This window comes from Centruroides sculpturatus, unplaced genomic scaffold (assembly GCF_000671375.1).
Source record: "Centruroides sculpturatus isolate CEXI.00-Female unplaced genomic scaffold, Cexi_2.0 scaffold844, whole genome shotgun sequence".
Taxonomy (NCBI): Eukaryota; Metazoa; Arthropoda; class Arachnida; order Scorpiones; family Buthidae; genus Centruroides; species Centruroides sculpturatus.
In genome coordinates this window covers 9,267-27,429 of record NW_019385027.1, presented here as the reverse complement: position 1 = coordinate 27,429, position 18,163 = coordinate 9,267, and the positions used below count along the sequence as shown (strand labels likewise).

The 18,163-nt window shown below is 26.9% G+C and overlaps 2 protein-coding genes across 3 annotated transcripts; one reads left to right on the top strand and one right to left on the bottom strand.

Annotated features, from left to right (window-relative positions):
* Nucleotides 1-1,907: 1,907 nt before the first annotated feature.
* LOC111633615 (probable RNA polymerase II nuclear localization protein SLC7A6OS) lies at nt 1,908-9,074 on the top strand. Its single transcript, XM_023378221.1, has 5 exons — nt 1,908-2,075; nt 3,504-3,631; nt 5,602-5,741; nt 8,694-8,765; nt 8,854-9,074. The coding sequence occupies exons 1-5, from the start codon at nt 1,908-1,910 to the stop codon at nt 8,967-8,969; spliced, it is 624 nt and encodes a 207-aa protein (XP_023233989.1). The 3' UTR covers nt 8,970-9,074.
* Nucleotides 9,075-9,939: 865 nt separating this feature from the next.
* LOC111633629 lies at nt 9,940-17,845 on the bottom strand. Of its 2 annotated transcripts, XM_023378240.1 has the most exons (4): nt 17,728-17,845; nt 16,518-16,638; nt 12,417-12,646; nt 11,598-12,330 (listed from the first exon to the last, which is right to left on the bottom strand). In XM_023378240.1, the coding sequence occupies exons 1-3, from the start codon at nt 17,766-17,768 to the stop codon at nt 12,419-12,421; spliced, it is 390 nt and encodes a 129-aa protein (XP_023234008.1). In that variant the 5' UTR covers nt 17,769-17,845; the 3' UTR covers nt 11,598-12,330; nt 12,417-12,418. The 2 variants fall into 2 exon arrangements, with proteins under 2 accessions (XP_023234009.1, XP_023234008.1); XM_023378241.1 differs by lacking the exons at nt 11,598-12,330; nt 12,417-12,646 and adding an exon at nt 9,940-10,255.
* Between the last annotated feature and the right edge of the window lie 318 nt (nt 17,846-18,163).

Here is an 18,163-nt window from a genome sequence, read left to right as displayed (position 1 = left end):
AATTTTAATGTTTTCAAGTGCAAATATCACCAATGAATGAAATTATATTTAAATTTTAAAATTATTATAATAATTTATTACCAATTTTATTGTATTGAATATTTATTTTAAATGAGATATATTTCTACAACTAGACTCTCTGCTTCTGCTTGCTTATTATAATTTAGTGAGAAATCTTAGAAGTTTTACGTTGTTTGTCATTATTATTCTGTTGTTTTGTTTTTGTTCTATTTGCAGTGGAAGAAACAAAAGAGGAATTTTCAGTCTTAAGTTCTCGTTTCATAAAATTTTTACTGAATTCAGTGTCTCATTTTTAGACTAAAAAGTATCTAATTCAAAATTAAGCTTAAATTTATGAAATACAGTCAGGATAAGCATGTTATTTTGAAAAAAATCATTTTGATTTTTTTAATCAATCTATAAGAATGACACTGTCTTTTTATATAAGAATAAATTACTTTCCTCCTTAATTTAAATCAAAATTTTTACTTTTTCAATGGTAATTGTGCTAAAAAAATTTGAATACTGTAATAACAAATTAATGTAGTTTAAAAATATGCATCTTAATCTTTTAATTTGGTTTATAAAGAATTTAGAATTTATAATGTGGTATAAAATAAGTTTCATGGGCTGTATCAAATATTCAAAAAGACAATTAGTAGTAATAAAATTACTTTCTGGTTATTAGTTAACTCTACTCATGATTAATCTAATCTTATTTAGTTTTCATAACTATGAAGGCTTCAAATACAAATTATTTTTTTAATTCATATTTTTAACTTTTATAAAATTATTTTTTAGTAATAAGCTTAAGTATCGTTGAAGAGAACTAATCACACAGGGAACACCCAAATAATTGACTATGCCAACTTTATTATACAAGGAAGGCATTTCAATTACTGATGTGTTCACTGTATGATTAATTCCCTTCGGCAAAATTATCACTAAAGAATGAAATTCGTGCTTGAATAGTTGCTCAACTAAATAATGATCTTATAAGCTTCAGAATTAATTTTTTAGAAACAGGTTTGAGATGATCNTTCATCAGAATACAACTTTATTACTGGTGTGCATTTTGGTAGAAAAGACCCTCGTCAGCCATACATGAATATAGAGTTATCTACAACAAATGTAAAATTTATTATCTAATGGTCCAATGCTAACAAACTTTGAAATTTGAAATTGTCAATAAATTTTATTTGCTTGTAATTAAAGTTTTAAGTGTGATTGCATTATCGACAGTTAAACCATTTCTATCTGATTTTCTTGAATTCCTGCCTATTTAATGTTTGGAAACTGAAATTATGCTTTTTATCGGCTGGCAGATTTCAACTGTAAACAATTTTGAAATTGAATCTGAAAATTAATTCTTCCCGAAAGTTTAAATTACTTGCTATGATTGGCTAGAAAAAAAATCAGTGACTAATATGATTTTAAAAACACTAGAAACAGATGGTTTTTATTTAGTATCTCTACTTTCCAATGAAGTTTTGAGTCTTTTTATCATATTGTAAATTTTTGCAAGTTCTTTTTGTCTTTTGAATAATGTAAAAGTTCATACAGTAGAACCTCGATTATCCGCCCTAATTGGGGACTGGGGTTGGTCGGATAATTGAAAAGTCGGATAACCGAAAAGTATGAAAAAATCCATTNTTTTTTACATAAGATGATGCTAATAGCAATTTTGTTAATTAACGGTCATTAATTAAGAGCAATTTATATTTAATTATTTTTGTCAGTTTCATCATAATATTCATAATAAATAAAACGTTTTTTATTATTTGTTGTTATACTCAAATTTTTGGAAATAAAAATGGAGGATCTTAAGTTGTATTCTCATCACCTTATGTTTTTCTACTTCTGTGAAAACACTACAACTTCCTAAAAAATATGTGCTGTTTATAACAATGCTGCTGTTGATGTTCATGTGTGTCAAAAGTAGTTTAAGAGGTTCCAAACAGAAAATATTTTTAGAAGATGCACCACAATTTGGAAGACCCCCAGCTATTGATGATGATGCAATCACTGCATTAATTCAAGAGAATTCTTATTATGCTACCAGGAAAATTGCAGAAGTATTCTGTTGCTTAGAGATCAGTTGTTGGCCATTTACTCAACTTAAGATATGTACTGTGCTTTGATGTTTGGGTACTACATTGAGAGAAAAATCTCAGACAGAATATCCCTTTTTGAATTGACTAATTATTGGTGAGAAAAATGGATTGTTTATGGTAATATGCAGCAAAAAAGATTATGAAGAAAGTCAGCTGACCCCTCTGTAATGCAATCAAAAGCTGGTTCATATCCAAAAAAGAGGTTATACTAATTATTTGATAACTTATCTTTATCAGGGAATTATCTTTTATGAACTGCTACCTCAAAATCAGACCATCAACTCAGAGAAATACTGTTTCCAACTTGATAATCTTAGGCAGCCATTGAAAAAAATGGCCAATGTTAGCAAGAAAGGTGTGGCTTTCCAGCATGACAAGGCAAGGCTGCATGTATCTGTGACCATTTGGGGAAAAAATATTGGAATTTGAATAGAATATTTTGTGCCACCTTGTATTCTCATGATCTTGCAACAATTATCACTTATTTTTATTTTTCCAGAATAGTTTGCAAGAGGAACAAGGTCAGTAACTTAGACAATGTGAAAAACTGCCTAGTCATTTTGACAAAAATCTCCAAATGTTTTTGCACATGGAATAATAGATTTATACAACAGATGGGTTAAAGTAATTGAATAGGAAAGTGTATATGTAATTTAATAGTTATTTTTCAATTTATAAAATTTATTATTATTATTTTAAAAAATGAACAAACTTTTTGATCAACTCTATACGTATTGAGCTTTTATGAAGGAATTGGAATCGGAGATTTAAAAATTGACAGTTCTGTGTACTAATTCCACAGCCTAGAAATGAACAGTACTTAAAATTCATTCTGAAATTTCTTTTACTAGGTAAATTTAAGTAATTTTGATCATCATTTATTCCTTCAAAGTTTATATCTTAATTTGTTTAACAGAAATATAAAAATCGTATGTTAAACTGAAAATAATTATTTAGATTTGACTTATTTAGTATATTATGGAATAAATTTTAATTTTCAAATCAGAAGTAATTTTTTATTGAAAGTAATGATTTACTTCATTTCACTTTCAGTACAGTTTTTTTTTTAGAACAAATGATTAATTATTAAGGTAAAACATCTAGGCACTAAAAATAATATAACAATTTTATGATTTTTAGTGCCTAGTTCTAAATAGCAAAATTTCAGGTTTAGAATGTAACTTTATTATGTATTTTACAAATTCATATCTGATGTAGTTGATACTTAATCATGTTATCAAATGCTTAAATTATTGGTAAGAATAATAAATAATCATTGAATATATTATACAAATAATTTAGTTCAATGAATATTCATAGAAGTACTTTTAGCTATATAAAATTTAATTTTTAATATTAAATATTTATCATTTGGATTTTATTTGAAAGAGGGTTGAAGATCGCATAACTTGTAATGGTTTGCCACTATTGAAGTCAGAAGAAATTGAATATGTATATGATTTGTATTATTCACCTGATGCTGATTTTGATTCACAAGCAATTGAAAATGTAGTAAGGTAAGAGATTTATTTTCAGTTTTACATTATAAACTATTTCTTTAAGCCAAATTATGATAATAAAAACTTTAATTTTTTAACCAACAAATTCTCTTAACTGCAAAAGTCAATTTAAAAACTGTTCAAAGCATTTATAAAAATATTAAAAAATTTAAATCTAAAAAAATGAGCAAAAATTTATTGTGACTTCATCACAATGCAAGGCTGCAATTTTAATCATATTCTTAATTTATTTAATTTAAAATACTGTATATGTTCTCAATCTCAAATTAGTAGTGTCTTGCTCCTGTACATCATACTTTTCCTGATAACAACAGTGTCATGCCATTCATTTATGTAACTCTATTTGGGGAAAGAAAATTTTTAAATTGAAATCACATGTGTATAATTAATTGGGTCTCCTGCCCATATGCTTTCCATGTATCTGGTCTTAACTTTTGTCTATCTTTCTCAAGATTAAGAAAGGATGGACTGCAGACATGCAGACTGACAACAGTGGGAATTTATAGGTCCACAATTTTTTCAAATTGCAGTCCAAAAAGGATCCTCTTGAATGCTATACTATGTGTCAAGATTAAACTAAATATTAGAACCATTGATTTTTTTTAGATTACTTTGCCATCTAACAATACACATGTTTGAAATAGAAGAATAAGCAAAATATCTAAGAATAATAATCTGTTTGTGTAATCTTGTTTTAAAAATTTTTTAAAGAATTATTAATTTTAATGTTTTCAAGTGCAAATATCACCAATGAATGAAATTATATTTAAATTTTAAAATTATTATAATAATTTATTACCAATTTTATTGTATTGAATATTTATTTTAAATGAGATATATTTCTACAACTAGACTCTCTGCTTCTGCTTGCTTATTATAATTTAGTGAGAAATCTTAGAAGTTTTACGTTGTTTGTCATTATTATTCTGTTGTTTTGTTTTTGTTCTATTTGCAGTGGAAGAAACAAAAGAGGAATTTTCAGTCTTAAGTTCTCGTTTCATAAAATTTTTACTGAATTCAGTGTCTCATTTTTAGACTAAAAAGTATCTAATTCAAAATTAAGCTTAAATTTATGAAATACAGTCAGGATAAGCATGTTATTTTGAAAAAAATCATTTTGATTTTTTTAATCAATCTATAAGAATGACACTGTCTTTTTATATAAGAATAAATTACTTTCCTCCTTAATTTAAATCAAAATTTTTACTTTTTCAATGGTAATTGTGCTAAAAAAATTTGAATACTGTAATAACAAATTAATGTAGTTTAAAAATATGCATCTTAATCTTTTAATTTGGTTTATAAAGAATTTAGAATTTATAATGTGGTATAAAATAAGTTTCATGGGCTGTATCAAATATTCAAAAAGACAATTAGTAGTAATAAAATTACTTTCTGGTTATTAGTTAACTCTACTCATGATTAATCTAATCTTATTTAGTTTTCATAACTATGAAGGCTTCAAATACAAATTATTTTTTTAATTCATATTTTTAACTTTTATAAAATTATTTTTTAGTAATAAAATTTCTCAATTTGTTAAAATTATTAAAACATTGGCATATGTTAATAGTGAAAAGTTTATATTTGAATTATTATGTATATTAAAATTTTCTCATGGCATTATAATTGATACTTAACAAGTGTGTGCAAAATTTTTTTTAATATAATTTAATGCTAGAAAATTGGAAAATAAGAATGTTAAGCAGCAATTACTTTTGTATTTATTATATTGCACTTGCATCATTTTACTTACATAGATATACTTATTAGTATTTTAATTCTTAAAATATATTGTATTAATTACTGTGTCTGTGAGAAGAAATGAATAATTTTATTTATATTAATATTTTAAAAAAGATAATGTATTTATATTGTTTAAATGATTAAAAAATTAATATTTTTTAATTTTATTAATTAAAAGCTTTAAAATGTAAATAACTCAGATTTATATTCTGCTTTATTAGTATTAAAGGTTGTACCTTAGAAAATGATCTTGTTTATCCCGATGGTGATGATGATGATCAATGTTTTGATGATGATGACAGCAATGATGAAGATAATTGGAGAAACGATTATCCTGAAGAAGATCCCTTATTTGAAAGAAGTATGAAGTTCAATTCTAATTGAAAATATTTTATATTTTACTAAATTTATAACTGTTATAAGTTATCCAATGTTAAATCAGTATTTGTAAAATTTTTATTTATTAGAAATAAGTTAAACCCTGTTTGTATGTTTCACATTTGTACATTTTTTGTAATTGCACATTAAATATTTTCTGCATTGTACTTTCTCCATTATAAAACACTTCAGTTACATGTTTTTAATTCATATGTTTTGGCACTTATACATCATATTTTTCAGTATCCCACATCACTTTTTTTCTCATTTGTGTGTTATTCACTTTAAAATGGAAGAATTTAAAGTGATTATTAAAATTCAATGAAAAAGTGAATTATTTATTCACTTCAGGTTAATCCACATTGACAGCAAATTGCCAACAGATACAAAAAGCAAAGAAAATATTACATATTGTGTGATGCCATTTCTAACAAATTGTTCTGCCCATCTAACATGTTGAGACTTTTTGTTTTTTAATATGAACCAATTTCATTAAATAAATAAAAATTTTTCTGGTTTCTCATTTATTTTTGCTATCTGCTGTCAATGTAAGCTACCTTTACAATGACACTTCATTTTTTTTTCATGTAACTAGAGTTTCAGTGGAAAGAGGCAACTGATGTCATACACTGTACCAGTTTGTGAAAAGTCCATCAATAGAAAACAAATAAATCTTGATCAAGTACATGACTTAATTTTACATTGTTTTACTTTTTCTCTTATATGTTGTTAAAATGTATTATACATACATATAGTAAATTAAAACTGTTTTGTTTGAGTTATATGTACAAGTTCAGTTATACAATGTGAATTTTGCCATGCCATACTTTTACGACAACTATATTCATTCTAAAAGCAGTTCAAAAGTAATTCACTTGTACTGCACATTTTTATCAATTATATGATATTTTTCTGTTTCCTTGAAAAACATAAATGACAAACTGTATTTATAGAATTGGAATTTATGAAATTTTATCATTCTGTTCTCATAATTTTATACAATATATTTTAAAACTTACATCATTTTTAAGTTTTTATTTTAATAAGAGCAATTAGCACAATGAATAATAAAGGTTTATATGAATGAAGAAAGTTTTTTGTGAAATCAAACACACTAATTTTTCACTAATATACATAAGTGAAAATTATTTATTCAAGCAGATGGTTAACATCACATTCTATATATAAACATATAAAATTATTTGCAAAAAATTTAATTCTTTAGAGAATAATAATGAATTTGTACAAAATTAAAAACACTAATTTAAAAAAATAAACTACAATAAATGGAATTTAAAAATGAACTCTGTATCCTTCAGGAAAAAAAATTATAATGCATTTTAATTTGAATTCTTTGTTTATGCTAATTTCTCATTTATATAACTACTGTTTGATATTTATTGTATAACTTTAACTTACAGAAAATTTTTCATGAACATGAATTTTTGTAAGACTTAATATTTTCAAAATAGTAAAATATTTTAGTCATTACAATACTCTTCAATAAGAAAACATGAACTCTATACAAACAAAAATATCTGTTTCGCATCAGTTACTATTTTTGTTGTTGTTATATCAAATATTTTTTATTAAAACATTTGTTTGCTGTTTTATTTTCAACTTTAGTATCATTGTAAATGGCTTTTTTTCTATCACACTCAAATTTCTTATCTCAATAATCAAATGTATAAGAAACATTTCATTAATATTATTTCCTCATTTACTTATATTTTATTTAGTTATGCTCTTGTGGCTAAAAATAACTGTTACACTAAATCTATATCAGGCATTCTCTTGTACTCTATTTTGTATATAATGTATTATGTTTAATTATTGTAAAAAAATAATGTTACGTGCATGCATGCAAGCATTACTTATAAGTATATTCTGTAATTTTGTGAGCATTTTATTACTTTCATTTGTGTACAACTTGTATCTAAAAATTGCATATTGTACAATATTTCATTCTTATTTAAGAATATAAAAAATAATTAACTTATTTTTATTAAATAAATTTTTTTTATTAAACATTTTGATTATTTTCTACATTTAGATTTAATTTATATAAATACTAAGTTATGCAGTAGTTTTAAAGCAACTTTTGCTAACTCATGAAATTTATATCATTTTGTAACAAAATCTACGAACTTCATATTAGAATGTAAAGCAATTAGAATAATCATAGATTTGTGAACAGTTTTCAGTAGTATTATTTAGAAGTATTAGTAGTATTACAATTAATATTACAACATTAAAGTTGTAATTTAAATGGTTTCTGATAAAAAAACAAAGTTAAGATTAAAAAGAAGAAACCTAAAGGTTAGCTTAAAAATGAGAGAAGAAAGTTTCATAATTTTATTATAAGTAGCACAGTTATTCGCAACTATTGTAATGATATCAATAAGTTTTTTTTACTTTTTGTTTTATTAAATAAACACTGATTTAATATTTATCTTTAATAGGACATTTTCTAAGGCAGGTTTAATATTTTTAAATAACAAAAATATCTGTTTTTAGCATCAGTTACTATTTCTGTTGTTATTGTTGTTATATCAATTCATCATGTTATTCTAATTTCATATTTAAATAAGGTTTTGTATATCATTACAATGTATTTTAATTTGATTTTGTATTTCGTTAATAACCTTACCCAAACAAAACTGATACATTAAGTTTAAGAAAACTGTGATTTATAATTTGTAACATAAGATTTACACATTTATAAGATAGAAATTGATTTATAATGTATTTTATTGCATTTTTAAAGTATTCAAAATACATATTAATTTGACTAATTTAATTTTAAATAAATGAATTATAATCTAAGGGCTCAAATTAGTTTCTAAATTTTAAAGTTTTTGTTGATATATATATCTCTTTTTTTGTATTTTGAAATGTCTATATAAGAATTTAATATATTATATTTATTTTACAGATTTAGATTATTTTGGTGATTATGATGAAATTGAAGAAGAATTTTTAGAAAGGATACGTGATTGTGATATTGGTAAGACAATTTAAAAATTTGTTTCAATATCCTCATAATAATTATCTTCCCTATTCAAAGATTTAAAAAAAAAAATTTCTACTTTTAGCTTCAGATGAATACTGCAGTGATGATGATAATGATTACGGCAGCAGTAATGATTTTGATCATAATTATGCTAAATATAAAACACACATTTCACAGACTGTGGATGATGATATTTGATATTTTTAATATTATGTTAATCTCAAATATATGTTAAAAAGAATGTAGCTAATAATACTGTAATATTTAAATTTTTTTACTGTTAAAAATGCATTCAAACAATGATTCAAATGCATTTTTTATCATTAATTTCATCATGCATCTGTATTATATTATTTTATACTTACTGGTATGTTTTTCAAATTTATTGTGAATCTAAAATAAAATATTAACTGAAAATATTGAATAATTTATTTCTATCTGAAATTACAAAATGTGTATAGAAAAGTCATTATATTAGTATATACACACACACAATTTTATTTTCCTTTTTTTGTCTGCAAGATTTGCCTTTTTTGTAAATTCTAAATTTTTCCATTTGTGATTTATAAAAAGGCAAATTAATTTTCCTTAAAATACAAAATATAGAGAATAGAATTAGCAGAAATCTATATTAAAACAAATAGGATTTTGTAATTTTTGCTTTTTTTTAAATAATTTTAGATTAAAATATCTTTTCCTTTTTAATTAACTTCAATTGTTAAATGCTTATTCTGTATGTAATTACAATTACCATTTTATATATATATACAGTATATACACACACACAATTTTATTTTCCTTTTTTTGTCTGCAAGTTTAGATAAATTGTAATATTTAAAAACTACATTATTTTAAATTTGTAATCTGATTACAAATTTAAGATGATAAATTGATGATAAGATTATCAATTTATGATGATGAATAAATTGATAAGATTAAATNATTTTATGGAAGAAAACCTTTCAAACAGCCGTAGTCCGTAAACTTGACACGTGTCGGGCTGAGATTGGAAGGACTCGTAAGAAATCGGATTCCTAAAGAATGGAACATATCTACTGTCTTATAGGGGAGGTCGACTGTATAAAAATAATTTTTTTTAACCATATCAAATTGTAACATTCTGCTGTCAATACAATCCATTCAGAGATTGATACTTCAGATCTGTATAAAAATAATTTTTTTAAACCATATCAAATTGTAACATTCTGCTGTCAATACAATCCATTCAGAGATTGATACTTCAGATCTAAACATTAACAATTTTTTTGCAGTCGTATCGTGGAACGTATATTGTATTAATGTTCGATTTAAATTGAATTACGTTAAATGTAGTTAGTGTTTTGTACATTTCTTACAACTTCTTCGTAATCTGGTGGATTTTGATCACCCTTGCTTAATATAACTCTGTGGTAAGGTGGTGGTGGTGAGGACGAACCAATTTGTCCAACAGGATTAGGTATAGTCTGTATACTGACAGGTTCTTCCTGAAAATAAGCTTGTTATAAATAATAATTTAAAAATATAAAACAATTTTTGTATTATTAAAATAATAATTGCTTAAATCGCTGTCATAAATTATGTCGCTCTTAATGACGACTTATAAACTAAAGGTCAGATTACATAATTTTTATTTCTTATTTCCTGTTTTTGCGATTAGGTTAGAGGTGCCTGATGTTTTATAAATAACCTATGTTTAGTATTTCAACATGTTTATAACATCTAAAGTACAATTACCTCCTTTAAATTGTAGATGTATGATAAGATATAAAACTTTATGAAAATATAGTGTTGTTATACTTTTGCATATAATTTTAAATTATTTTTTTTAAGTGAAACTTTCTGTATACTGTTTGTTAGGTTAGATGATTAGTAATTTGTCATTTAAGTAAGTATAATGAAAATTTTTATAATTAAAAAAAACTATGAGTATATTAGATAGAGGTTATATCAATTTTAAACCATTTCCAAAGAGAAATTAATATATATTTTTCTTATATAATAAGTCAAATGATGCCGGAACATGTTCAATAATGTCCCTAATTGTTAAAAGACGATCATCCAGCGACGTGTTGTTCGTCAATTGAAGTGGATGGTCTACCGGAGCGCAGTTCATCTTCAATGCATTCTCTGTCTTCTTCCAATATCTTGTACTACTCGAAAACTCTTGTTTTTGATAGATTATCGTCACGGAAATTTTGAAAAAAGCCTTTCAACTCTTTTTAGCAGTAATTTCGTTGCGAAAACAAAATTTAATGCACTTTCTTTGCTCAATTACAAATGACATTTTGAAAAATCGTCGGCGCAAAAATTCTTTACACACAAAACAAGCATAAGTATGCCTCGAAATATTTGAAAAAAGAACTTTTTAACGAAAAATCATAATTTTATTCAACATAATTTTCAAACATTAAATGTACAGTAGAGCGTCGTTTATCCGAAGGAATTTCAGTCGACAAATTTAAATTTTCGCCAGTGCTGTGGCGCTGTAATCTTTGGCTGTCTTCGGCTACTCAAATATTTTACGTTTTTGATACTAAATTAACTTCTGAAGTATAATTTTTTTATTGTTTTTATATATTTTTCAATACATTTATTTTGTTTGTATAAAATAAAAAAATAATTTTTAACGATACAATAGTCTTCGTTAGGCTTAACATCGACGAAAATTCAACGCGAAGCGACACGCAACGGAGAAAAATTTCAACACGGGATAAATTAATATATTTTTTCGTACATAATTGGTTATCCGAACAACCTCAGTCCCCAATTGATTCGGATAAACGACGCTCTACTGTATATATATATATATATAGTTATACACTCGATAATATAATTTTTGTTTTCTGTGATTCTTTATCATTCAATTAAAACTTCTCGTCTCAAATCGTATTTATTTTAGAATTTCTCAAACAGTAAATTCTGGTGATTCAGTGTAATAAGTTTCCACATATATCTCCACGGATTTAGTGTTTGAGAAATCCCAAAGAAATCTTATCTTTACGGCAACGCGACATCTGGGTGATCTGACGAGGGGATGCCTTCCGGAAAGACTTTCTACGGGTAACTGGCCCCTGTTTACGTGTTACAAACGTGAAGAAAATCCAGAAAACTCCACGTTGATAGCCTGTTGGCCAGGCTCGAACCCACGACCAACTACCAGTAATCACTGGTTTTATCCACGCGGCCACTGGTGGGCCTGCTTCATCTTTGTAGAAATGAATATCTTCTGGTTCGAATTCACCATCTCTTTCTAATTCGAGTTTTACAAATTATTATTCGGCTCTTGAGCTCTCGACTTATGAACTCAATTACCACTTTCCCATGCTCGATATTCGACAATATAAGTTTATTTCCACAAATGTTACCGTAAACCTTGGAATAGAAAGTGCTATCCGAATCTGAAGAGATAGAATTTTAGTTAAATTTCTTACCTCTCCCTCTAAACTATGCAGTACTTCGACATGTTTTTATGCCTTTCAATTCGTGATTCCACGGCGATTTATTCGTAGACCGAGGTTTATTTGAATCCCGAAGTTTAATCCAGGAAATAAGGAAAATCCTAAAATTATTTGCCATATGATTAGGATTATTCGAAAAAAGTAGACATCTGTTATCTTTAAAAATATAAGCAAATTTCCGACTGACCGTCAGTCTTCTAATGGTTTATGGTTACAGGAGGCGTGTCTCCTCCATAGCCCTATATAACGACCCCTCTGGAAACCATTCAATATGTTTTCAAAATGCTCTAGCTGTTCTGTTGTAGGAATTAAATTCTCGATTTCTACATCTTGCGGGATACTGCTGGTTTCTTTTTCAATGTCATTTCTATTTAACGGATATTGACGACCACTATTGTCTCTCTGTTGACTGCTGTTCTAAAAATAAAATCAGTTGTTTGTGTCGGTTGTTTAATGTTTCTGAAGAATAAATCTTACGTGTTCAATTATGATATACATATAACACCATATATTTCTGACTGCTTCATTATAGTGAAGACATAGCTCCTCCTTAAATCTAGATTCTAATCGCGTTTACACAGTACTCTTTCTCTTAAAGGCAAATTTGAGGCCAGTGTATATGGCTCCATTGTATTATGGCTTTACGCATAACATACCCAACCCAATCTTCATTACTGTCTTACATCAAATATCTATATCCTGGTTATTTGCCGACAACCACGTAGTTTATTCGATATGTATTTTTATGTTGGAATCCCTCGATACAATACTGCTATCGGCACCGTGTTATCTGCATAGTGTAGATTATTGGCAAGAATTCCGTTTACTTTATTGTTGTTGAGTTTTATAAACGATAACATTCATTTGCATAGGAGTCGTCTTATCAGCGACTTTACTTAATCACACGGGGACCACAGCAATAATTGACTATGCCAACTTTATTATACAAGGAAGGCATTTCAATTACTGATGTGTTCACTGTATGATTAATTCCCTTCGGCAAAATTATCACTAAAGAATGAAATTCGTGCTTGAATAGTTGCTCAACTAAATAATGATCTTATAAGCTTCAGAATTAATTTTTTAGAAACAGGTTTGAGATGATCAGATTCTCCATTAATTCTCTTCAAACGGCGAATCTCATTCAACTGTCATCGAAGAGAATTAATATTGAATCTCAATTTCAAACCTTTACTTTGATAAATCACGATCGTAAGGACTTGTTACGTTTAACTATAATATTTTATTAATCAAATATTATTAAATTGCGAACGAACACTAATTTTTAATACAAAATAAAAATTTCTATATAATATTTTGCATAAATTGTAAAAGAATTATACTGTATAATATGCTAATCGATTTAATTCCTGACTTGGCAATCAGTTAACCTTAATGATTTTAAAGGGTTTTTATTGTGTTTTGGGTTTTCTAAATATCAAATGTGTTTGTTTGTTGATGTCATTTCACAATGTTAAAATATACGAAAATTTCGACGTATTTGTCTTCATTATTTGAAAGAATAATTTGGAAACCGGTTAAAATATTATGCATTCATTTAAAATCTATTTATTTTAATCTGTTTAAGAGCTAATTAATGAACACGAGATAAACAATTATCTAATAGACTTGCAACACTTTCAAGATGTTATTAACTGAACGTTTGTCATACGTTTTTTTAATAATCAGTACGATTGTAATGTTTGGAGCAGGTTGGCCATATCACGCCGCAACAGTAAGAAATTCCCCTCTTAATAATAGCCGCCATAAAAAGCATTTTTATTAGAATATTATTCAATTTTTTGGTTGATTTTTTTTAACACAGAAAACAGTAAAAACATTCATTTTGTTCATTAGACAGTTTCAAAAAAACTTGAATTTAATGGCAATCGTCAAAAATGACCCTCCTTCAAGGTTTTTTTTTTACATTTTTTGGGCTCAGGAGACTTTAAACACCGAGAAATGCGAATTTTTCCCCCTGTATGCATGGATGTTACTGTGTATGGGGGGACACGATTTTGTTCACCCATTTTGTAGCTTAATAACTCCTGTACCTTTTGTCGAAAATTTCTGAGATTTTGCAGGGAGGTTTGGGTATTAGGGGCATTAATGCTGTTAAATTTTGTTGGTTAAAGGTCGACGGGGTGGGGAGATAAAGGAGGATCACGTGGCGTATCTCTAATGGGGTCGGACTTAATGAAGATTTCATTCGTTATTAGAATTTACAGTTTTTATAAAACCCATCTCTACTCTCATTTTATCTCTAGTCTAAAGCTTTTTGCCATTTTATAATAATTAATAAAGATAAAAAGTTTTTTAAATAAAATGTCATAACAGATGACACCACTATAATTTTAAATTTTTTTTGCCGTGAAAGTTATGCAACTCATTGCTGGGTATATACAAATTCAATTGGTATCAATGAGAATTTTTGCATTTCATACTCATTCATAACATTATAGTACATAAAAAAAAGGTGTTTAACTGAGCTAGATGAATGCTCACTGTCTGACATCCTTAACACATTGACCTATTTCAAATAATAATTATAAAATATTCTGCTTGATGTTTATTTAAAGTTATTGTATTTATAATTTTACTATGTTAAGATAAAAAAAAATATCAAAGACACGAAACTAACTGCAAGAAGTGATGCCAGTTATTTTTTACTGTATGCAGTACGGTCGCGGTAATCTGAACTAATTGAAACCAATGATAGTTCGGATTAACGGAAATACGATAGTAGGCCTAAGTATGCTTACGTTTTGATCGTTTTTTTTACTGTTATGAAGTATTTTATAACAGTAATAGAGGTTAGAATTAAGTCAAAAGAGGATCACAGAAACAACGAGCAACAATGTTCACAACACCTGATCTCCCCACCCCGTCGACCTTTAACCATCAAAATTTAACAGCATTAATGCCCCTAATACCCAAACCTCCCTGCAAAATCTCAGAAATTTTCGACAAAAGGTACAAGAGTTATTAAGCTACAAAATGGGTGAACAAAATCGTGTCCCCCCATACACAGTAACATCCATGCATACAGTATGTTTACGTGTGAGCTGCAAAGTGTACTGTTTGGCAAGTCTATTATTTTATTTAGGAAAGTGGTAGATGTTAGGATTAGCGCGATTGCACTATATTATTATATAAAATAATATTTATCGTTTTTTTATCATCATCGTGTAACTTCAGATAAAAGTTTCTGTATGCTATTTTATGATCATGCTTNCGTGATGGAATGCATAACTTTTTTTGTTTCAACAACGTCTCACCCGGCACAGTGGCCATAAACTCTTAAATATATTTTGCGTCGTAATAAAAATATAACTTGACATACGTATTTATAAATAATTTATTTTCAAATTACATCATTTCTATGACCAAGGATGGCATAAGGCATGGGCAACGTGGGCCACCGCCTATGCCTCGCTCCGAAGGTGCCTCGCATTTCGAAGGTTTATACATTACTTAAAAGCCGTGAACGCGATGAAAAAATTTTACTCGTCATAAAACGATAGTTTATAAAATTTTTATTCATAAAAATGCAGTTTCAACTGCTTTTTATTTTATAAAATCCGTCTTCTTGAGCCACCAAAGGGCTTTTTAAACAACAGGTAGTCTGTTAGCGTTGGTCAGTAGTAGTCCAAATTCAATACGAACGTTTGTTTCTTGAAAATTTGATCACGATTTAAATACAGTATTTACTTTAATATTACCAATATGTCATTGAAAAGAAAACGTGTTGTATTACCATTAAAAGACAAATTAAAGTATTTGTTTCGATTATCTGAATTTTTCCCTTATTCGGACTACCTTCATCCCCAATTAGTCCAGATAATCGAGGCTCTACTGTATTTTAATTTTAAAAATTCTGTTTTTATTAAACAAAAATATTGTTTGTTATAAATATTTTAACGAAGCTTCTAACCTAACTTAAATTAATTATTTCGATTGTAAAAGATTTATTTACACAATAAATATTGATTTTATTTTTAAATTAATAACAGAAACATCGATTTTAAAGTGTTAAGTATGTACTAATTTTAAATTAGATTGTAATCATAAATGGGATTAATTATTTATCAATAAATTATCATGGATCGATTCATGTACAGTTAAACTACACAAGCGCAAAATAATTATCTATTATTTGGCACTATTTATCTTATGTAATGATCTAATATTACCTGTATATGAAATTAGACATTGCAGTTAAAAATATATATTGTATGTTATTTGTATACGTATACATTTGTATTTAATTCTATGCATTTAGACTCACCTGATGATTCGCGTGAACGACTTCCGGAGGGACTTCTATTGTCGAATTATCGGGTTTCAATTTTCTTTGACAACAAAAACAAAGAAGAAATAAAAGAAGGGTACTGCCTCCAAAAATGGCTCTAGATAAAAGATTTTTTTTTAAATTAATTTAATATTTTTCAAGTTAAGAAGTGTTATCACATAGAATATAACTTAATTATAAACTACAGTCTTAAAATAATCGATGAAATAGATGTAGAACAGGCCTTTCAAGGAATCGAGAGAGGCTCCGTTTACTTACCTTTTTTAAGATCTCCCAGTGTATTAAAAAAAACAAAATGGGGTTATTATATTGTGAAAGAAGTCAAACAATAAAGGATTTTCCTTAATATACAAAAATTAAATGGATTTTTGAGGCCCTAGCAAAATGGTTCCACTGTTATAGGACTGCTTGAAGCGAATTGACGAGATAAGGCAACCTAACACATGGAAATCTGCCAACAAGGATGGACATTTTATAAGAAACTGTCCCCCTAATTTAGGTGTTAGACACGTGACGAAAACCCAGCAAATCTCTAGGCTTTGGTCAGGCGAGAGGTCCTAATGTTGAAACGTAAATTTATTCATTCCGTAATTAAATATTACCATTTAAATCAAAAAATATGTAAGAAATTTAATTAAAATTTGATATTTTTAATAAATTAATTAATAAATAACGTTTACACCAACTTAATTAAAATTAACCTTGACTTGNTTAGGTGTTAGACACGTGACGAAAACCCAGCAAATCTCTAGGCTTTGGTCAGGCGAGAGGTCCTAATGTTGAAACGTAAATTTATTCATTCCGTAATTAAATATTACCATTTAAATCAAAAAATATGTAAGAAATTTAATTAAAATTTGATATTTTTAATAAATTAATTAATAAATAACGTTTACACCAACTTAATTAAAATTAACCTTGACTTGTCAATTGCTTTCTTGAAGATAAAATTGAACTTAGTAACACTCAATTTTTTTTTTTTTTTTCTAAAATTTTACTTAAAAATATATATATATTTGAATTTATTTAAAAAAATATAACGAAAATAATACTGAGGATATACGTAAAAATCGTATGAATTTATTGTTTAAACACTTTTAAAAATAAAGTAAATTTGTGGATTATTATATTACGAACTGCTTCATAATTATGAAAGTAATTGAAGAAATGAATGAAAAATACTCACAAGAAAACCACAATTGAAGATTCCCCAAACATATTTGACATCTCATCACATCCATCTGTACAGAATACGTACGCTGTACTAACTGCTAAAGACTTTGGACTGCAACTAACAACTCTTATCTCCGTGGTAGATGCTGCTCTTAAATTGCAACCTAATTTAATTAATAACAATCGTCTTGGTATTAAATTATATATTTTATAAATTTCTCCTCATTATTCATTAAAAAAAAATAATAATAATAATTGTATTGAAATATGGAGTACACAAAGCTAACACAAAGCTCTAGTGTTGAACATTTGTATTTAAAAATACATAGAAAATCCAAACTGAGTTTCCTCTATTCTTTTTTCACACCAGGAACTCGTTTAAAACACACTAAAAGCCGGGTCTTTTATTTAGGCCAAGGCCTGAGNTTTGATATCTTCTAAGATAAAGT